This window comes from Amblyraja radiata, chromosome 20 (assembly GCF_010909765.2).
Source record: "Amblyraja radiata isolate CabotCenter1 chromosome 20, sAmbRad1.1.pri, whole genome shotgun sequence".
In the NCBI taxonomy this organism is placed as follows: domain Eukaryota; kingdom Metazoa; phylum Chordata; class Chondrichthyes; order Rajiformes; family Rajidae; genus Amblyraja; species Amblyraja radiata.
The window spans coordinates 32,518,478-32,541,673 of NC_045975.1; the positions used below are offsets into that span (position 1 = coordinate 32,518,478).

A 23,196-nucleotide genomic window follows, 5' to 3' on the forward strand; every position below is an offset into this window, starting at 1 on the left:
GCTGTGTGACTCTATCACCCTATGATGATAATACAAAGTCAAAGTCAAAGTCAAAGTAGCCTTTATTGTCATTCAGACCTTTCGGTCTGAACAAAATGTTGTTGCCTTGCAGTCATACATATAATAAAAATGACAAAAACACACAATAAACACAAATTTAACATCCACCACAGTGAGTTCACCAGGCACCTCCTCACTGTGATGGAAGGCAAAAATCTTAAAGTCCTTGTTTCTTCCCTCCTTGTTCTCCCTCTGCTCCGAGGCGACCTGTGAGTTCCCGACATTGTCGTCCACCGTCCACCTCCGAGGTCGGGTCGCCGCTGCCGCCGGAACGCCACAGCTCCGATGCCGGGTCGCCACTGACGCTGCCGCCGGAACGCCACAGCTCCGATGCCGGGTCGCCGCTGCCGCTACCGCCGGAACGCCACAGCTCCGATGTTGCCGCTGGAACGCCACAGCTCCGATGCCGGGTCGCCGCTGCCGCTGGAACGCCACAGCTCCGATGCCGGGTCGCCGCTGCCGCTGCCGCCGGAACGCCACAGCTCCGATGTTGCCGCTGGAACGCCACAGCTCCGATGTTGCGGCTGGAACGCTGCCCCAGCTCCGAGGCCGCCAGCTCCGCCATTAGGCCTCGGCGTAGACGGAGACGGACACGGGGGATACGACAAGAGAAGTCGCATCCCCCGAAGGAAGAGACCAAAAACACGTTTCTCCCCCCCACACCCATACACAACATAATAAAATAAAACCAAAAATTAACTAAAACAGGACAAAAGAACAAACAAAAAAAAGAAAAAACAAACGGACTGCAGGCGAGCCGCAGCTGCTAAGGCAGCGCCGCCATCTTATGTCTGTATTTCAAATGCCTTCATTTACTGATCAGCCATTATCTGTGACTCGTTTGCTGGTTCATCATTTCCAGTGAAAATCATAAAATAATCAACTTTCCAAACTACAGTTTTCTTATCCGATTTCTAGTGATAAAAAAGCTTGTACAAACATGTTTGCAAAAGTGCAAATGTAAATACATGAAAAATAGTTTCCTGTATAGAGCCATTTACCCTTAATTGACCACATTTCTTTAAGCTTATCAATTACTCGTTTTCTGTGCAGCTTTTAAATCCATTACAGTCCATTTACTGACATTCCTGTGATGAGCTCCCAGTGCAGACAATGTGGTCAGTAACACTCATACTACATACACATAACTAATTCCCTGAGAACAGGAACTTGCTAGCTACATAATGGAAGGTGGAATAATGCACCGATGCTCAATCATGTAGACGCCAAAGTATACACGTTAATCTTCCAAATTCCACCATCAGTGCCAGAGCTACAACGTGGATTAACACCGCATAAATAAAAGTAGCACAGTTAACTCCATGTCCATGTTTAAATTGTGGGCGATTCATCACTAATAAATGAAATGATTCAGCTTGCCTATGACTAAGATGTAGTTGCAACAGAATCTCAGGTCATTTCATTGTTAGGCCCTTACCTTGACATTGTTGCTGGCGGAGCTGCCGATGGATCCTGCGTCGTGGACGGTTTGGATGTTGGCTTAAAGTCAGCTGCTGTGGTATTCGATCGATGTACACTGGCTACCTTTGCATCTGTCCTGCAGCATTGAAGAGAGACACAGGTTACAATTCAGTACAATCCTTCAACATACTCTTACATTCTCTTCTCGTTACCTGACAATTCACAACATGTACTGTGAATCCTTTAATCGTGGAGGTCCAGTGCAATGTATTTAGTCCCGTAGATTCTGTCCATAAATTGTGAGGTGCCTAGCACTGGTGATTTACAATATTGTTCCTTTAATTTGTGGACTTTGACCGCTGTACAAGCTACTTTGGATTCCTGGAGTGTACTTTTAATCAGTGGATACCCTATGCTGTGCTGTTTGGCTATGAATTTCTAGAGATATACTCTTAATTAATTAATTCCACCAGAGTACCATTTATTATTGGATTTTTCAGTGCTGTGTCATTAATTTGATTCCCAGTGACATATCTTTAATTTGTGGATCTGCCTTACTAAGACAGGTGGATATTTTGACGGCCTTTTTGACCTTACTGACTTCCTGCAAAGCAATCCCACCATTCTTTGTTTCCCTTCTCTTTATCTATTTGTAGCTTTACAAGTTATTGCTGTATATGTCACTTACAGCAATATGTATTGGCATGACTTTGGAGTATGGGAGGAAACTGGAGCACTCAGGGGGAACCCATGTGTTCAAGGGACAACATGCAAACTCCGCACAAAAGAGCACCAAAGATCAGAATTAAACCCAGGCCCCTGTAGCCAAGAAGCAGCAGCCATGCCACCACGCTCCATACAGGTTTTAATGGATTTCCAGTGCTGCGTGATCATTAGTGGTTATTTCCTGTTCCCAGCTATTCATGAGCAGGTTCCCTGTGTGGCATGTGTGAATTTTCACCACTTGTTTGAGGATTTCTTGCATGATTTCCCTTTTATTAAATTCTGGGGTACATCTTCTTCGAGTTTGTTTCAATCTTATTAATTAGATTACCCTTGCCTGCTCTTTATCAGTAACTAAGAGCACATTGGAAAGTTGCGAAGGTCTCTTCATTATTTGGGAAGGAGGGATTCAGCATCAAGTAACCGCAAATTTGCCCGTCTAAGTTGTGGAGAAGTAACGGGGATTTATGATTCACCAACAACGAGTCTGAGCACTGGGACAGATAAAAGATTGTCCGGAGAGCTTGGTATTCGAATGAATAAAACACTGCTTCGTCCTCAGCAGGTTGAATAGTTTGGGAATTTCTCCGAAGTAAACTTTCACAAGTCATCTGATAAGGTTCCCCAAATGGGATCAACATAAATGAACTGTGGAGAAGTTTGGGATATGGGCTCGAAATTTGCAGCAAAGTTGCAACAAGGCGAGGACAAAAGGGATACTTGTTCTGACTGTGCAGGGCACGTGTCATGGGACAGGGACACTGGCCCTTCAGTCCAACATGTCCATGCTGACAAGAAGTCTATCTGAGCTGGTCCCATTGGCCTGCATTTGGCTCATATCCCTTTACACCTTTCCTATGCCTGTCTACCATGTACCTGTCTAAATGCCTTTTAAACAGTGTAATTGTACACACCTCTGCGGTGTTCTCTGGTGGTCTATATACCCACACTCTCTAAACAATTTGCTGCACAGGTCCCCTTTAAATCTTTCCCCTCTCACAAATTTTATCCTCTACTTTTAGGCTCCCACACGCTGTTCGTCTCTTCATTTAGACCCTTCTTCACCCGAATCGTCACCCATTCCTTCTCTCCAGAGATGCTGCCTGTCCCGCTGAGTTACTCCAGCATTTTGTGTCTGTAACCTCCACTGATACTGCCTGACCCACTGAGTTCCTCCAGTACTTTCCTTTTTGCTCACCAGTCAAGCTTCCTGTGCCTGCCATGCAAGTGGTTGAGGCAGGTGTAATAACAACATTTAAAAGACATATGGACATATACGTGGATAGAAAAGGTTTAGAGGGATATAGGTAAATGGAACCAAAATGGGCATCTTGGTCGGCAAGGACAAGCTGGGCTGAGGGGTCTGTTTCTGTGCTGTGTGGTGCTGTGACTCCAACTGAAGTTTAGAATTATATGTAAAGCACATAATGTGAATTTACCATCTGAGTAAGGGACTGAGACTCTATTCAAATCAATGGAGCTGCCACCAAAATTAAGAAGCCAAATGCAAAGGATATCTGGTCTCACTTCAACCACCATTCCACTCAATGAAGAAATCTAGCAGCAAGGTGGGAGATCAGATGGACTAGCACCAAATCACCAGTGTTTCCAGCTTCCACTTTACACTCTGCAGATGAAGACATTGAAAAGTGGACGTCTTAAGGTCCGTATGGAACTCCAGCCCGTGTGGGAACACAATCTCACCCATCACTATATCAGTGAACTGTTTGTACAACACAATGGATGCAATTTAGAGCAATTTACGGCTCTTTTTACTGGAATTTTACATTGAGACTTTACAAAGAATGACGGCTTAGCAGGTAAACAGGGCATGAAGGATCGGTTAGCCTTTCAACTGAGTATGAGAAAATGCTGCCTGCATGCTTTTGACTGATTAAAGAAATGGATCAATCGCCCATGAGAAGAAAAATAAGGCCAAAGATTCTCGTGGCACAAAATATATAACAAGCAAAATATTTTTGGGCCAGCAGCAAGATGCACTGATAGCAATCTGGGTGTGGAGGCCCAAGTTAGTTGTCCCTAATTTTGCTGAGATATGTGGTCTCTGTTCAGCAACCAAGTCTGTGCCACTCACCCACCTTTTTTCTTTGTGCCAACTGCACAAGGAATTTACATCCCTTTTACTCCTCAGACTTGTGGGAACCCAGTTGGCACTGGCAAGCCTCATTACAATCAGAGTCATATGGGCCAACTCGTCCATCAAAGCTAATCCCATTTACGAGCTTGGCCATACCAGTGTGAAAAGGTTGCTCCTCAGATTCCTATTAAATCTTTCCCCTCTTACTTTAAACTTTTGGTTCTCCAGTTCTAGATTCTCCTACACTGGGTAAAATACTCTGTTATCTATCTTATCAATTCACCTCATGATTTTATATACTTCTATCACATCACCCCTCAGCTTCCTGGTCTCCAAGGAATAAAGTCCTAGCTTGCCCAACCACTCTCTAAAGCTCAGCCCCTCGAGTCCTGGAAACATTCTTGTAAATTTTCTCTGCTCTCTTTCCAAAATAATGGCATCATCCTGAAAGCCGAGTGACCACAGCTGAATCCAATCATCCAAGTGCGGTCTCACCATTAACTATTTCCTTTACTTCTTCCCCAATGGTCTCGGTGGATCAGTGCGGGGCCTGAATTTACAAAGATAAAGGGATTTGTGAACAAAAATAAGTATTCTAAGATTGAAGTATTGTCCAAACGGAGGATATTGTAACCGTCAGGGCTTGTGATGATGTGTGAGATTTTGAATTGACGTGACTGAATCTCAAGTTTATATGTGGAGCTGGAATATTTTTTCACTGATATGTATCAAAAACAGTAAGAATTGGAAGAAGTGAACTGCACACAAATGATGCTGGAACGACTTCACAGAAGCCGGTCAAAGGGAAAATGCTGTGTTTTTTGTGTGTTTTATGTGGCATTAGCATCAATAAGGTTCCAAGGCATGGAGATGGGGGGGGGGGGGGGGGAGGATGGAAGCCAAACTACAGCACCCCCACCCCACTCTCCTTGAATTGGATTCAGTTACAGAAGAACGCGTCAAACCCTTGAATCTGACATTTTTCCACCATTAACGTTCTATGCAGGTCACTTCTATTTAAATTTGAACAATGGCCCCAAACCAATCGGAACAGTGGACCTACTTGTTTTCGAGAACCAGGGGGTTAAGAAAAGAGGAAGAAGGGCCACTTAAAGAAGGAGAGTTGTGCAGATGGATGGGAACCATGCGGTTCCTAAAGAACAGGGAGTCTGGTCACTTTCCGCCTCACTTTGAAACTCTGCATTGTGGCGTGTTTCTATCGAGCTCAGCTTCGCGCACTCTCCCTGCGGTTTCCGCCTCCTTTCAGGCAACTGGTGTTTTGTTTGGGGTTTTGTGTCCTTCTCCTTTGAAGCTTCTCCTCACCTGCTGAGCAAGGGCTTTGAGACTCTGAGCGATTCACTGTGAGCGAGAGCCTCAGCAACCGAACTGTCGCTGGAAATACGCTTCCTCTGGGTGGTTTTCTGCAAATCCAGAATTCTGTAATGGGAAGGGAAACAAAATTTAAAAAAAACAAATCAATAGTGGTCTAAATAAAGAAGGCGAGAGAGGGAGAGTGCGGGAGAGAAAGAGGGATGGGGAAGAGAGAAAATGACGGGGAATGAAAGAGGGAAAGGAGAGAGAGAGAGAGAGTGGAATTTAGAACAGCGATGGCAGTCATCATGAATCTGATGCCGGGTTCTGTGACCATTGGGTGACCCCAGGCTGCCGACAGCTTTTGTTTACTTCCAGAATGCTAATGTTTGAAAAGTGTTTCAGAAGTTCCCTTGATGACCCTTTTCCCATTCACTAAATACTATTCTATCGCAGATGAGCCCAGCCTCTGAAGCAGAACAACCAAGCGTCAGCTGCATCCATCCTGTTTGTACCGTAGATCTTTATCTCTCTTTCTCTCTCTCCCTCCCTCTGTCCAATACTACGGCAGAGAATGCTCCACAAATAAATGGTCAGATGAAGGCCCATCAATCTTGCCCCAGGCCAGTGTGTCAACAAACTCATGATAGCTCTCTGCTCTCATTGTTTCATAAACCTGTACTTATCCTCTGGAAAAATATCAACAGTTCTCAGACACTGCAGCCTTGACTGCCTTCTTGCCATCACAGGCTCTGATGCTCCAAGTGGTCAAATTGCCTGCTGACATATCTTTCGAGGAGACATCCTAGTAATAACCATTTGCCTGAGGAACCTGCAACCTGCCTGCACCCACGGCACAGCATCAATCGTTCCAGGTGCGACAAAGGTTCACCTGCATCTCCTCCAACCTCATCTGCTGCATCCGCTGCTCTAGATGTCAGCTGATTTACATCGGGGAGACTAAGCGGAGGTTGGGCGATCGTTTCGCCGAACACCTCCGCTCAGTCCGCAATAACCTACCTGAACTCCCGGTGGCTCAGCACTTCAACTCCCCCTCCCATTCCCAATCCGACCTCTCTGTCCTGGGTTTCCTCCATTGCCAGAGTGAGCAACACCGGAAATTGGAGGAACAGCACCTCATATTCCGCCTGGGTTGTTTGCGTCCCGATGGCATGAACGTTGAATTCTCCCAGTTTTGCTAGCCCTTGCTGTCTCCTCCCCTTCCTTAACCCTCGAGCTGTCTCCTCCCATCCCCCCTGACCTCGGGCTCCTCCTCCTCCCTTTTTCCTTCCTTCTCCCCCCCCCCCCCACCCCCTATCAGTCTGAAGAAGGGTTTCGGCCCGAAACGTCGCCTATTTCCTTCGCTCCATAGATGCTGCTGCACCCGCTGAGTTTCTCCAGCATTTTTGTGTACCTTCGATTTTCCAGCATCTGCAGTTCCTTCTTAAACACTTGGTATAATTGTAAATTGTGCTTAGTGTGTGTAGGATAGTGTAAGTGTGCTAGTCGGCACAGATTCATTGGGCCATAACGTCAGTTTCCGCATTGTGTCTCTAAACTAAACTAAGAACAAACACACCATGCCTCCTTGTTTTGATACCCTTCCATGGGATAAAGGTTCTAATATCCAGCTTATTATCTTAATTATCTTAGTATTATCTTACTCCCTTACTATCTTACTCTCATAATCTTAAATACTTCTATCAGGTTAACCTCTGTCTCCAGCACCCCTGGAAAGGCAAGCTCTGCCGATCCAATCTCTCTGCATAACCAAAGTCCTTCAATCCATGCAACATCCTGGTGAATCTCCTCCGCACTCTCCCTCTCGAGCACAATTACATCTCTGACTCACTGCTAGCTTTGTGATATACAAGCACTACAGATCTCATGTTGCGTTAAATTCCCTACATCTAATTAAATACAAACATCTAGTAGGTTTTCTCTGGCATGCTGTTTAACTGCTCGGGGCAATAAAATGCAGAGAAGACACTGTAGCAAAGGGAATTAACCTTGCAAAAAATGATGCTCAGTTGGTCGCATTTTTATCTCCGTTAGGCGGCTGTGGACTCAAAGACACAACAAAAACACAACATCTTAGCTTAACAAAGCCTGCCTTTTTTACACTGCTGTTGGTATAACTTGGGTACAATTTGGATGTCATGATTCCTATGTAACAATAGTGACTACATTTCGGAAACACTACATTGACCACAAAGTTCTTAAGATTATCCTGAGATTATGAAGCACAGAAAAATGGGATGGATTATCCTTGATCTGACATCTGACCCTTGTGGTAGCCACCTTATAGCACTAAACATCTGCAGCCACCTTGATCTCAAACACCTAGAGGCCTGTGCCACGACCACTCTGACTGGAGCAGGCTATCGGCAACAACCATGCTCAGATATTCTCCACCACGTGGCAGCTGGCGCTGTCAGCTTTGTCTGACCATAATTGACAAGGACACTCAATCTATTTGCAGCACACCTCAGTTGAGCACTCTCCTAGCTTTTGGCATCTGTGTGACTCCTGAACTATTGGAGACAGCATTAGGTATAGTAGCATTCGGCCATTCGGCCCATCAAGTCTACTCTGCCATTCAATCATAGCTGATCTATCTCTCCTTCCTATCCCCATTCTCTTGCCTTATCCCCATAACCCCTGACACCCGTACTAATCAAGAATTACGGTTATATGAAACCATCAACAGGAGAAGGGGAGTGGAAAAAGCTATTTATATCCACAGGAGACACAAGAGGCGGCAGATGCTGGACCCTACCCCAATGCTGAAATCTGGAGCAGAAGGGTCCTATCGCAAAACTTTGCTCAGCTGCACATCTCTCCCCATAAATGGCACAGTGGCGCAGCAGTAGAACTGCTGTCTTACAGTGCCAGGCACCTGGGTTCAATCCTGACTACGGGTGCTGACTGTACGGAGTTTGTACGTTCTCCTTGTGACCGCGGGGGGTTTTTCCCGGGTGCTCCGGTTTCCTCCCATATTCCAAATATGTCCAGGTTTGTAGGTCAATTGGCTTTTGTAAATTGTCCCTAGTGTGTAGTACGGGAGGAGGGTTGGTCAGCATGCACCCTCGGTGCTTCGAAGGACCTTTTTCCACATTTTATCTGTAAACTAAAAAAAAGCTCCCTGATCTTCAGCTAATCATATTTTTCCTTTTGGTATTTGTATCCAAAGCTGATTTCACATTGTTTGGGACCCTGCTTTCTATTTAGCAGGGCTCTTACATAATGATGAGTCGAAGAATCAACTCATTCAATCAGTTATCAAAGGCTTACGTCAGCGCCACCTCCCGAACCTGTTATCCCCAACAACAGGATAAATATAACCAATGTATGGGAACACAGTAACACCATACCAACCAGGCAATATTCTGTCATCGATGGAGAATTTCTGGGATACCTCGATCACCTAGGATTGCCTGTAGCTGGGTGCTTCTTGGCATGGCTCTGAACTGGGACATTTACCATTGAAATCAATAATTTGCCTTCTTCTTCGAGTCTGACAAATTACACAACACATCTCTGCCATCTGAAGAATTTTGCACCTTTGCAGTCTGATGAAGGGTCTCGACCCGAAACCTTTTCCTTTTCTCCAGAGATGCTGTCTGACCCGTTGAGTTTCTCCAACTTTTGTGTACATCTCTGCCGTGCCTGACGAGCAGCACTGCAGCAGACAACTTCACCATTCAAGTGCAGCACCTTCTGCCTGCTTCTGAAGGGGAATTAGACTTGGACAATGCGTCTTGATCTTGCCACTGGTGTTAATTCTGGCCAAATTGGAGAGGCCAGGACACTAAAATTGAGTAAAGGCTTCTGGGGTGCTAGGCCATTTGGTCAATTTAAATGTGGCTTCTCCAGAAATGGGACATCCTGCAGAATGGTGCCAGTTTGTCTAGAGCCTAGATAAGAGCTGCAGGAAGAGAATTAAACATCTGCTGATCCTGACAATTAGGTGCAAATTGCATGGAATGGATTGGATGAATGCAAACCAGACATACACATTGTAAATAATGGTGCAAAGCTTTACTTTGCTAGATGGTTGATTGGATTAAGTATTCAGCCTTGTCTGGTTTTCTTGAATATCAAGGCACATGTTGCAATGTTTGTTTCCTCTTCAGAAGCACCGTTTGAATACATTGTATTAGTCACTGTATTATTGGGTTAGGGAAATGTCTATCATGTACTGTGTTAATCGATATCTATTATTGGACTGTAAAGAGACCACCCCCATATGGTTCGGCCCCTCAAGGTTCGGGGACCTATAAAAGACCGCTCCCACGAGGTCCTTTGTCGATCTTCTGGGAGAGCGCTTAGAACCAAAGATCCTATAGCAGAGCTGCTATAGGATCTTTGCTTAGAACTGTGTGACCTTCTGGAGTGTCTCTGCTTGAGCGAGGCTAAGAGGGCTTGATCAAGCAGATGCGAGGATCGAACCCGCGGTGGGTATGTCTAGTAGTGGAACTATAATTGTGTTTTGTCAAAATAAAGTTTAGATGCACAAGTGCCTGACTCAGTGATTTTTGACTGAAACTAGACTGGGGGGAAGCTTAGAACGAGCTATTTACAGTGTCCTGGGATTTATTTGTTAAAAATCTGAATTTACTATCACTGTTGATACTTAAGGGGCTGTCACACTTGGGCGAAATAATTGGCGAGTTTAGAAGAGTTTGAAAAAATGTCATGTTGGACTATGTAGAAGACCTCCCTTGACCTCCTTCGACTATGTTGAAGACTGGCTTCGACAAACTTCGGGAACATTGGACCTCCTTTGATCTCCTTCCACCTCCCTTCGACTATGATGAAGACTATCTACGACTACCTTCGAATATCTTCGACTACCCTCAATTACCTACGACCAACTTGCCGACCTTCTACGACTAAACCTACGAGTAAAAAAAAGTATAGATTTTTTCCATGGCGATCTTTTTTTACTCGCGGGCATTTTTCAACATGTTGAAAAATACGCCGCGACCTAGCTGAGGCCTCGAGTACACGGGGACTACTCTCGAGCATGAAGGAGAGTTACAAAGACCTCCTACGACCTTGTGTTAACCATGCTGCGAGTACGAGTCGAGGGCAAACTCGCCAGAACTTGCGGATTAGGTCGCCCAAGTGGGACAGCCCCTTCATGAAATGTCACCAACATGACGGCTGATTCTTGATAATGCGGTCCCAGGGGTTAAGGTGGACCAGGAGCGTGTGGAAAGGAAACAGAAGCATGCACAAAAGAATGACAGTACCTCTTTTTCACAGGAAAGGGGAAGCCAGAGTGTGAGGAGAAGAAAGACTTCTTGTGGCATCTGGTGAGGGCTTCACTGTCAGAGTGAGGGCTAGTGGGGGCTGAGGGGAAGGGGTTGGAGGAAAGGACGAGAGGAAAGAGAAGAACATAGAAGTAAAACAGTCATTTTAGTTGGAAACTGCAAAGCTAGACAGTGGGACATAAAATCAAATGTAAGACAGGAAGCAGGGAGGCGCCTGAATGTTACTTGTCTGCCCCGCAGAGGTAGAGTTTCAATCCTATCCACATTCTCCATTCGCCCCTCCTCTGCATTGATGTGCACATTGAACGTGAAGTACATAAGAGGGCTGTGAGCAGCTGACCGCATGCAAAACGTTGGCAACATGGCTCAACAGGCTTGGTGCTTATGACCAAGCATGCCCTGCCTTGTCACACACACTGCTGATCTTCAGGGAAAGAGAAATTCATGGTCAGCCCCATTCCAAAAGCAGAAACTCCTTGGACACAAAGCTCAGTGGATCATATTTGAAGCTTACATAAACAGGCCCACATCTTGCAGAAGATATTAAAGTAAAGTATATTGATCTGAAACGAGCTACAGACTGCAATGCTGCAATGCCCCCCCCCCCCCCCCCCCGCGCCCCCCCCCCATCATTCGATACCACCAATCTCATTTCCACCCACACCACAAACCAACATTGCCAGCCTCCCCATCCTTCTTCCCAAACCCTCGGCATTCAAATGAGTTGAAAACTTGCTGATCCCGAAGAAGACTTTTTTTTTCAAATTATTGGATAATGCTACTCCTGACATTTTTGCTGAGGTCTTCATCGTCCTATTACCATTATTCTGGTATAGAATTCCGCAAATTATTTCAAGATGAAAATTTCATCTGCAATGAGGTTGTCATCCTCACTTTTTTGAGAAACAGCAGTTTTAATTTAATCACAGATCAATCTGGTTTTACTAACACCATCTCCCTGAAACTGGCCAACAGCTGACTATATATTTTTTGAGTTCGTGACCTCAGACACAACCTAAGAAGCGTGCTTTGGTTCCTTTCCCAATGGAAGTCAGAGTCGCAGCTTCTTGAACTTGGGATCATTCCAGACAGCTGCTGCTGAACTCTCCCACATCTCACAAGCAAAGGAAAATAGGAGGAGGCCATTTAGCCCCTCCAGCCTGCCCTGCTATTCAATATGATCATGGCTGATCTATCTGGGCTTCATCTCCTCTTCTCTGCCAGTTTTCTGCAATCCTCAATTCCTTGATCTTTCAAACTTTTATCTACCTCCACCTTAAACATATCTATAGATCTGGTGGCCACCTGTTTGAATGATCCCAAGTTCAGGAAGCTGAGAGCTGTGACCCAGACCTCCATTGGGAATAAACCAGGAACATGGCTCCATGAGGATGTATCTGGAGGCGAGTTCATTAGATATATTTAAATATTTATCTATCACCACCTTAGGGACAGAAAATTACACTCGGGGCATAAAATTCCAGAGATTCACTATCCTTTGAGAGAAGAAACTTCTCCACACCCTCAGCTTTAAATGCACGTTATTTTGTAGCTAAGTACCCTTGTTCATTACTCTGCTACAAGTGAAAATATCTGAACATCTACCCTATCAAACCTTATGGGCCTGTCCCCTTACATGACTTTTTAGGCAACTACAGGCGACTATGAGGTCGCCACACATTCGCCGCGGGTTGCCGGGGTGTGGTCTGCATGGTGGTGAGTAGTTCCTGCATTCTCGTAACTACTCGCGGCTTCATTCTGGTCACCGCTAATTTTCCACATGATGAAAATTTAGCGGCGACCTGAATTTTGACGCCATGGAGAGTACCAGAATTCTCGAGACGTAGGTGCAGTGGTAGTGGGTCGCCAGGAGGTCGTGGTGTCACCGGTGCTGACCGGTGAATTTCATTGGCTCATTGGGGAAAAAAAAACGTAAACAGTAGTTTTCAGAACCAAGGATAACCTACCAGTAATGTTAATGTCCGCGAGCTTCATAGCCGTGTATCTCTGGCTTCTTAAAGTTGTCTCCACTCCTTCTCCCACCCTGTCTCCCCTTTCTCCTCCCCTCTTTTAAAGGACTTAAGTGACCCTTCCCGTACACTGTGCGTTCACTGTCTTAATTACAGCGCCACCTTCCTGTTCATCGTGGTGTGTGTCTGTATCACATTGGCTTTGCACCGTGTGAATTTCACTCAGACAGCGCTCGCCCTGCTTGCCCTGTCCCCCGCCTGCATAACGGGCTGGTGAAGGAAGCGATGTGCGTATGTGTTCCACTCTGACAGTTGCCGTTTCAGTCGCAGGTTTTCAGCGACCTGCTATGACTTTTGATATATTGTTGCATCAGCCACTGTGGTAGGAGTGTATTTTTCTGCCTTCAACAAATAATGTTACATTAGCAGTTCTATTCTTCTTAATTGTCAGAGTGAACACGAATGCCAAGAAGCCAATGGATTCAGCACTGACAATGGGTTTGAGATGTTAACGCATGAAGATGTAGCAGGGCAATAATTAAGTGCGAGTTAATTGAGAATAATGTTTAAATATAGATTAGTGATGATATCATGCAATAAATATTATGGCTATATTGCAATCCAGAGAAATATATGAGGTTTCAACCATTTGATCCTTATGAGAAATGACTGGAGCTGTTCCTGAGAACAAAGGATATCACTGAGGGGATGCAGAATGAGAAATGGAGCAATGCACTGAAAGGCTACATTATGGGCAAGTAAGATGCCCCAAGATCTATGATGAGATGAGTCAGTTCATTAGAACAATGGAATGTTCTTATGAGGACGTTGAATATATCTGGACATTTCAACCCAGTTCCTTTGGAACTTTTGAGAATTAAGTTTAGCTCTGCAACCAGAAACCAGTAGAAAATACCAAGATAGGCCATGAACACTGACACGAGGTACACTGGATGGGTAGCACAGGCTTGATTATTGCGTGGCAAGCTAACAAGAACATTCAGACAAAACTGTTTGGTGAGTGCTCACTACCCTCAGCAAAGAATGTTTTGTTAGCAGTTTCATTCTTCTCTTTTGTCATAATGAACACAAACACAATTTTAACCAGTGTTTAATGTTACAGTTGATTTAAAAAAAATGTAACTCATAAAGATACAGGTGCAAGATTAGTCAAATATTTGGCAAATTGATCTAAGGCTTGGGTGGGTACTAGAGAGTTGTTAAGGCTTATTTATGGTGTAGATTAAATAGTTGAAAGAACTAAGGAACTAAGGAATCTGCATAGATTCATGCTTGTTTAAATTTATGACCTTGTACATACATGTTGGATACATGTCTCTATAAGATTTTACATGCATAGTTCATTAACAGTTACCTGATCTACAATTTAAAAAAAGAGAATTCAGTGTAGTATTTAAAAGAATGTGAACAAGAACTGTCACTTGTTCTGACCTTTGACGTATTGCAGTACCAGCCAGTTTAAGTACAGTGCCCTCCATAATGTTTGGGACAAAGACCCATCATTTATTTATTTGCCTCTGTCCTTCTCAATTTGAGATTGATAATTGAAAAACATCACATGTGGATAAAGTGCACATTGTCAGATTTAATAAAGGCCATTTTTATATATTTTGGTTTCACCATGTATAAATTACAGCAGTGCTTATACAAAGTCTCCCCATTTCAGGGCACCATAATGTTGGGACACAGTATATCATGTAAATGAAAGTAGTCATGTTAGTATTTTGTTGCATATCCTTTGCATGCAATGACTGCTACAATGCTTTGCCAGACCTGTATTGCAGCCATCTTCAGCTTGTGCTTGTTTTGGGGTCAATTGGGTTCAGATCGGGGTGATTGATCTTGCCACTCAAGAATTGACCATTTTTTAGCTTTGAAAAACTCCCTTGTTGCTTTAGCAGTATGTGTGGGATCATTGTCTTGCTGTAGAATGAACAGTCGGCCAATGAGTTTTGAGGCATTTGTTTGAACTTGAACAGATAGGATGTGTCTATACATTTCAGAATTCATTATGCTACTACCATCAGCAGTTGTATCATCAATGAAGATAAGTGAGCCAGTACCTTCAGCAGCCAAACATGCCCAGGCCATAACACCCCCACCACCGTGTTTCACAGATGAGGTGGTATGCTTCGATCTTGGGCAGTTCCTTCTCTCCTTCATACTTGCTCTTGCCATCACTCTGATATAAGTTAATCTCCGTCTCATCTGTCCACAAGACCCTTTTCCAGAACTGTGGTTGCTCTTTTAAGTACTTCTTGGCAAACTGTAACCTGGCCATCCTATTTTTGTGGCTAACCAGTGGTTTGCCTCTTGCAGTGTAGCCTCTGTATTTCTGTTCATGAAGTCTTCTGCAGGACAGTGGTCATTGTCAAAGCTACACCTGACTCCTGAAGAGTGTTTCTGATCTGTCGGACAGGTGTTTGGGATTTTTTTAAATTATAGAGAGAATTCTTCTGTCATCAGCTGTGGAGGTCTTCCTTGGCCTGCCAGTCCGTTTGCGATTAGTAAGCTCACCAGTGCTCTCTTTCTTCTTAATGATGTTTCAAACCATTGATTTTGGTAAGCCTAAGGTTTGGCTGATGTCTCTAACAATTTTATTCTTATTTCTCAGTCTCATAATGGATTATTTGACTTTCATTGGCACAACATAAAAGTTTCCAAAGGTGATGGAAAGACTGGAGGAAAGACTAGGTGCAGAGAGTTCTCTTATACCTGCATTAAGGAGGCAATTAAACACACCTGAGCAATTACAAACACCTGTGAAGCCATGTGGCCCAAACATTATGGTGCCCTGAAATGGGGGACTATGTATAAACACGGATGTAATTTCTACATGGTGAAACCAAAATGTATAAAAATACCCTTTTTATAAAAGCTGACAATGTGTACTTTAACCACATGTGATTTTTTTCTATTATTAAATCTCAAATTGTGGAGCACAGAGGCAAATAAATAAATGATGGGTCTTTGTCCCAAACATTATGGAGGGCATTGTAGATGTTTTGTTAGAACACCTTGTGTTTCCCTGAGCAGCAGCTCATAAAGAGCCAACAACCTTTACAAATTCTAAAAAGACAAAATTATTTCACAACGCTTGGACAACACTACAAAATATGAACCCAGGAGAGTAAAAAAATAGTCCCTGTTGTTTTTTGTTAATGTAAGTGGCATAGGAAAACAAATTCTCACTGGTTGGTAAGTTGGTGACTCAAGTAAATGAGAAAGTTGACAATGCTTTTATTTTAACCTGGAGGCCACCAGGCCATCACTAGAGAAGAAACAATGGATAAGGCAAAATTCACTATCGCATTGAAAATGGAAGGGGATTAATATCCAACAAGTATTTAGAAGGCTGCGGGAATAACTGATGAACTCTTTCAGAGAGCTATCACAGATGGTCTCATCTGTGTGGTAAAATTCTTTAATTGAATTGCATCATTATAATAATAATAATAATAAACTTTATTTATAAAGCGCTTTAAACAACCGCAGTTGCCACAAAGTGCTGTACATGAGAACTCATGGACAAAAAGTTATTACAAGCCATTAAAAACCGTAAAACGAAGGACTAAAAACAGTAAAAATTAAAAGACATTAAAAGCACTAAGAACAGGAGCAATGTCTCAGCCAGTGTCGAAAGCCAGAGAATAAAAATGAGTTTTTAGGGAGGATTTGAAAATGCTGATTTTTAATGATCAATTTATTATTTTTGAAGGGTAAAGACTGAATACTTTTGCAATTATGCTTCGCTTCAAACTTGGACTGTTTCTCTGGTGTGTTGGAGGTTGAGGAGAGGCCAGGTAGAAGTCAATAACATTATGAGGGTAGACAGTCAGAATCTTTACGCAGGGTGGAAATGTTAAAAACTAGAGGGCATAGTTTTAAGGTGAGAGAGGCAAAGTTTAAAGGGGATGTACAGGGCATGTTTTTTTTACACAACAAGTGGTTGGTGCCTAGAACATGTTGCCAGGGTGGTGGTGGTGGTGGAGGCAGTTACGATAATGAGATTTAAGAAGCTTTTGGTTGGACACATGGATATACAGGGAATGGAGGGATATGGATCACATGCAGGCAGAGATGAAATGAGTTTAACTTGGCATCATGCTCGACATTGTGGGCTGTAGGGCCTGTACCTGTGCTGCACTGTACTATGCTGCATTTAATGCTCACTCTATAAGTTCTCCTAGTGACTACCAGCTCCTGAAAAAAAGGGAACATTTAAATGAGGAATGATTTCCTGAAATTATTCTACCACTCATCATCAACTTATAATTCCTCCCCATCTCGAGACAAATGCTTAATTTTAATGTGGCCATGGCTTCAAACAAGGGGCACATTAGGTTCTGTTTCTGAAGAAGTTACTTGCAATTAAGGCAAGGATAAAGACTTAAACTGCAGGATGAACTGCAATAAACTGCAGCGAAATTGCAGACAAGACAGAAAACATTGCAGAAAAAATAATATTGATTTGCTATTAAGGGCAGTAAAAAAGTCAGGAGGTAATTTGTTTCAGTGGAGATCGGAAACAACTTCACCACAGAAATACTTTTTTTAAGGAACCATTTTACGTCTGTTAATGGTGGTATTGTTTAGTGACTCTAGGTGCAAGCAGCTGCTTCTTTCTTCAGCCATTGGATGGATGTCGATGGCCTGTATTTCCAGGCTGCATCAGTCCCTCTCATGTGTTTAAGAAGGAACTGCAGATGTCTTCAGTCCCTCTCGTGTCTGATACTCTTCGAAACCAGTCCTGGGAGCAGGTCCCAACCAGCTTGCTGACTGCCCTACAGCAACAGGCCAGGCTGACTCCGTGAAACCTCTGCAGACAGTCCACCACACCCACCATTTTACTCTCAGGGCTGTGAACCCATTATCCCATCGTGTTAAAGGAAGAATCATTGTAAGTAGAGTGAATGAGGTGGTACTCTGATCTAATATGCCAAGCCAAAACATTGAAGTTGAGCCAAAAGTTGTGAAATCCACCAAGCCTGCGAGATCACTTACATTGGGCCTTATTTAAGCTACAGCGACAATGAGTTATTCCACTGTGCAATGAAGTTGGACCACAGCCTGTGACAAGGGCTGGAGAGAGAGGCAGTATCATCCCTGCTACTGAGCTCACGATTGAAACAGCAGCATCTTCCCTTTATCACATTACCAGCAACATTGCAAGCTATCTTCCAAATAAGTGACGTGATGGACAATTTTCAGCAGAAGCAAATAAAGTAAGACATAAGCTACAGCCCTTTCTGCAATTCTCAGATAACACCCGCTTTCAAACAAAATCCTATGAACATTCAGTGTTGAAACACGCATTCTGCCAACACGAGTGTTGTAACACTCGTCAGCGTAATCCAAGGAAGGAATCCAATGGGAGTTGGTTTTGGGAGAAATTCCAAGCAACTAATAATACAAAGGCCCTGAAACATTGTGCAGTCACTTTACCACTTTCAACAATGCAACCTCCGATACACAGTATCTCCAAACTACTACTGTTGACAACATCCTTCCATGTAATTGTTACTCCTCTGGAGAAATACTAGTTAATTAGATATGTAAGGAAACCTTGTATATCTGCAGGGAACCCTGCAGCTCTTTTACCTGGGGACAGGTGAGAGCGGCGGTGAAGAAGAGGATGGGAAGATGAAGGCGTCAGATGAGTCGACTAAATCGGGCATTCCTGGGGAGGTTGCCACCGTCTCTGTGATTACAAGCTCGGGGTCCAGGATGTAAAGTTCATCTTGGGAAATTTCAGTCACGTAGTGCAAGTGCTCCTGAAAGAGTGTGCAGGAAAAGAAATCATTCGATATCACATCTATAAAATTAAGCTTTCCATTTACATAACCCCTTCTCATTACTGCAGGGAAATCAGTGTGTCTAACAGTGCTTTGCAGCAAATGACACGTGCAGTTTTGTCTCTCTTGCGATATAAGAAACCTAACAGTAAAGTCCACAAACAGCAATGAATGACCAGGTAATTCTTATTTATTAACTGTGGTAATTGAGACATTAATATAGCCGAGCTCATTAGGGAAAACAATCCTAGTTCTCAGAGTCGTACAGCACTGAAACAGGCCCTGCAGCCCACCGCCTTAATTATTCTCCTCACATTCCCATTATTCTCCTCACATTCCCTCCAGATTCACTTACCTTTAAGAGGTTATTTACTATGACCAATTAACCTACCAACCTGCACACCTTTGGAATGTGGGAGAAAACCGGGGCACTCAGGAGAAACCCATATAGTCATCGGGAGAACGTGCAAACTCCTTGTAGACAGGTCAGGATTAGTCAGGTTAGAATCCAAGTCACTGGAGCTATGAGGTAGCAGCTCTACCAGCTGTGGGCGCATTTCTTTTTTTGCCTTTCTCTTGTATATATTAAGTGGATAATAATGCTGTCACAATAATATGCGAGGTCATTCAGTATCAGTGGGACAAATGTCAGAGAAAACAATTTAGGTCAATGAACGCTCATTAGAATTCTTTCATTGTTTCACCATTTAGATGTGTTGATAAATTGAAGAATTATTTGGGGTATTGGGGAATTGGGGAAAGGAACCCACTGGCCGATGGCATTCCATGCAACTCACGCTGGATGGACATTAGTCAAGAGTCAAGAGTGTTTTATTGTCCTCTGTCCTGAAACGGAACAATGTAATTCTTACTTGTAGCAGCACAACAGATGTGTAAACATGAGATAGCCATAAAATGCTGGCGTAGCTCAGCTGCACAGGCAGCATGTCTGGAATTGCTGTCTGTCCCACTGAGTTACTCCAGCATATAGTGTCTATCTTCGGTTTAAACCAGCATCTGCAGTTCCTTCCTACACAGATAGTACTCTGAAAACACATTGATAAACAATGAAAAAAGTTTGGTATATAAAAAAACAAACAATAAGAATGCAGGCACTTTCTTAGTGAGTGAATTAATCATACACCACAAATTATGTTAACTGTCAAATCATATGTTAACCATCAAACCAAAGCCAACATATTAGTCGTCATTAGATGTCTATTCTTACCTGTGCTCTATCGATTCTGTAAAACCGATCAGCAGTTGTGGCTGAAAAAAAAACAGAATTCACATAAAGGATTAGACTTTGATCAGACAATTCCGAAAGTGTGTTACATTTATGCCAAGAAAAGTGAATTTGACACATTTTTCTGAAGAGTGTTTCTTATCGATTCAAATATTTTTGGAATGCATCAATAGCCAGAAGTTGTCAGGAAATTTGCCACAAAGCACCACTACATCAATTGGGGAGTGATCTTTTTGGAATGTTAGTTACAATGGTTATGGCCAGAATCATTCAACACTTCGTACAGGAATAACTCAGCATATCACTTAGTGTAGTAAGTTATGATGATCTGGAATGCACTGCCTGAAAGGATGGTGGAAACAGATTAAATGATTACATTTCACAAAGGAATTAGATAAATGCATAAAAATTGAAACATTCGGCATGAAAAATAAACAAATAAGTAAAAGGAGATTATTTACAGGACGAGATGCGTATAAAACATGGACATATATCAAAACCAGGCTAATTAATTCTGAATTAATTTGCGAGTGTCCACAGAACAATCCCTGAAGGATTACTGAGGTTCACAGTGATATCCAATGATGATTGAAATGAACAAGATGTAGTTCTGCTGGCTATAACTGGTTCCCATCTACAATGAATGGAGTATGCTCACCAATGATGTCTGTACTTGGGAATGTGACATTACTTTCCTGACCTTGCCGTCTCAAATCTGCAGATAAGTCTTTGTCTCCCAATATTTTATTTTCTTCACGTTATTGGAATGCTACAGATTATCAACTATCAACAATTATTTGTTAAAATCCACCGAAAAGCAGGAATACCTTTTTAGGTTTTCTGCATCAGACAACAAATGGCCCTGTTCATCAGTTGCCCATTGCAGATACAAATTATGATGCTCTTTAGATAGAAAACAGGTGTGGTGCACACATACATATTATGCATAAACCAAGTGTGCAAATAAGCAAGGAATATAAATTCACTAATCTTGCAGTACTTTAGCCTGTTACTTTTTAATGGAGTGAAATGATATCTTGTTAATGCAGGTAAGTGGTTTGAGATAAAAGATCAGTATTGATTTTACTAAATAACAAGGTGCTAACCAGCCTACTCCTGTTTCTGTTTCTTATGTTGTTATCGGCAGGTAGCATGTGCTGCAAAACTGATGCTGAAGTGCTGTGGTCTACATCTAGCCTGTGATCTCGCTCAGTTAGTGAACATCAGGGAACACAGCACGCTGTAAAGTTAATTTTACTTTCGAATAACTTTTTAATGACCATCACTAGCATCATCACATCTTTTTGTCCGAGTACATGTAGATATAAAGTGCAAAATGTGTACAGTTTCACTGCAATCTGCAGTGAAGTAAAGCAGTCATCAGGAATTATCAACAGCAGGTTGATAATCCCAAGGGTATGCTGATGGCACAGCAGTGAAGGTCTGATCTAACAGTGAAGAAATGAAAGTTTAAATCCCACTAATTCAACAAATAATTTTTCTTTTTAATAAAACAATTAGTGTTAGACTGCCACATTGTTGTAATGTTCCACTTGGTTCTCATGTGCCCTTTTGAAGAGGAAATGGATCATTTGTACTTGTCCTGGCAAATATGAGATTCAACATTCACAGCAATGTGATGGATTGTTATAATGTCCTCTGATTTGCCCCTACAAGCCACTCAATTGTACCACAACCTCTACATTAAAGCAGAAAAACAATTACATTGGACAGATCTCACAGCTTTGATCTAGCCGCTGAATTTGGAAATGCCAAAGTCAGTCTCGGCCCATCAACCTCACAAATTCGTTCTCAGGAAGATGTAGGGGACAGCGTCTAAACTGTGAGAGATGTCCCAGAGATATGCAGGGACACCCAGACACCACATGAAACAATGATTTCATCAACCAATCATGCATATTAACTGCATTGTGTGCGATCTACAAGATGTTCTGCGGTTCCTTCCAAGTGCATCTCCTGAATTTCCATTAGCCTGCCTTTTAGATATGCACATGGAAGTGCAGGGAATGGAGGGAATGGAAATCCTTATCCAGTAGCTCCATTAGAATAGGTTCACGCAAAAGAAGTGCAGCAGCAGGCCCTTGGTCCCACTGATTCCGTGCAGACCTGAAACATACATTTACACTAATTCCATTATATTCTTCTAACATTCCCATCAACTCTCCCAGATTCTACCTACTCACTACACACTGAAAGCAATGTACAGCAGCCAACTAACCAACAATTTTTGGGATGTGGGAGGAAACAGGAACACCATGGCTTACAGTATATCCTTGTAATTTGCAAAATGTATGAAACCTTCATGGGAGTGATATCAAACATGGACATGGAGTACAGAAGATATTTGGACAATTAACCAGAAGCTTGGTTTAAAGAGGCCATCTGAAAGGAGGATAGGTACAGGCGGAGAGGTTCAGGGAAGGATTGCAAAATCTTTGAGCCCCAGATATGACAATACAGTACAAGGGAAAATAGCCATAGAATCATCTGCTGCAGCCAATTACTCAAAGCAAAGAAGTGAAGGTAGGCACTAGTAGCAACTAACAGGAAGGCATCTGTTACAAAATATGTTGAATTCAAAATGCCATAAGCAGCAGAGAAGTTGAAAATAATTTGGAGAGATAATTTATCAGTCACAAAGGATGCCATTTATGATTCTGATAAGGGGTATTCCAATACAATGGCCAAGGCTGCAGACCAGAGGAATTTGGCATGGAACTAGGTTCTCGACCCGAAACATCACACATTTCTTCTCTCCAGAGAGGCTGCCTGTCCCGCTGAGTTACTCCAGCATTTTGTGTCTATCTTTGATGTATCTGCAATTCCTTCCTCCACATTGTGAAAGAATAACCGTGGATTTTGAAAGTGAAGGTACATTCAAGGATTTGAGTAGAAATGGTGGCTGAAGGTTCAGCTGCAGATTTAAGAGTAGAGCAGTCGAGGTTGTAGACATTGAAGGACAGTGTCAGGATTTCAAAGGAAGACGGACAGTATCCACCTATCACTTGCCTGGTTTTGTCTTCTCTTCCAGCTTCATCCCACCCCCACTACAATCAATCTTCTAAAGAAGGATACCAACCTAAAACATCATCTACTCATGTCTTCAGAGATGCTGTCTGACCCACTGCATTACTCCAGCACTTTGTATCTTGTTTTGTAAATCAGCATCTGTGGTTCCATGTGCCTGTTTAAGCTGAACAAATGACCAAGGGAGAGAGGGAGACTGCGAAAAATAATCAGCGAGAAAAAT

General features: G+C 42.9%; 1 protein-coding gene across 6 annotated transcripts in view; it reads right to left on the minus strand.

Annotated features, from left to right (window-relative positions):
- Positions 1 to 23,196, minus strand: part of dgkz (diacylglycerol kinase zeta) — a 549,506-nt gene that overhangs the window by 91,988 nt on the left and 434,322 nt on the right. For all 6 annotated transcript variants that reach the window (XM_033039211.1, XM_033039212.1, XM_033039207.1 and 3 more), the window contains 4 exons: positions 19,908 to 19,948; positions 18,486 to 18,658; positions 5,627 to 5,740; positions 1,499 to 1,618 (listed from right to left, as the gene is read on the minus strand). In XM_033039211.1, coding sequence (XP_032895102.1) covers positions 1,499 to 1,618; positions 5,627 to 5,740; positions 18,486 to 18,658; positions 19,908 to 19,948 — 448 coding nt within the window. The remainder of the gene's footprint in view (positions 1 to 1,498; positions 1,619 to 5,626; positions 5,741 to 18,485; positions 18,659 to 19,907; positions 19,949 to 23,196) is intronic.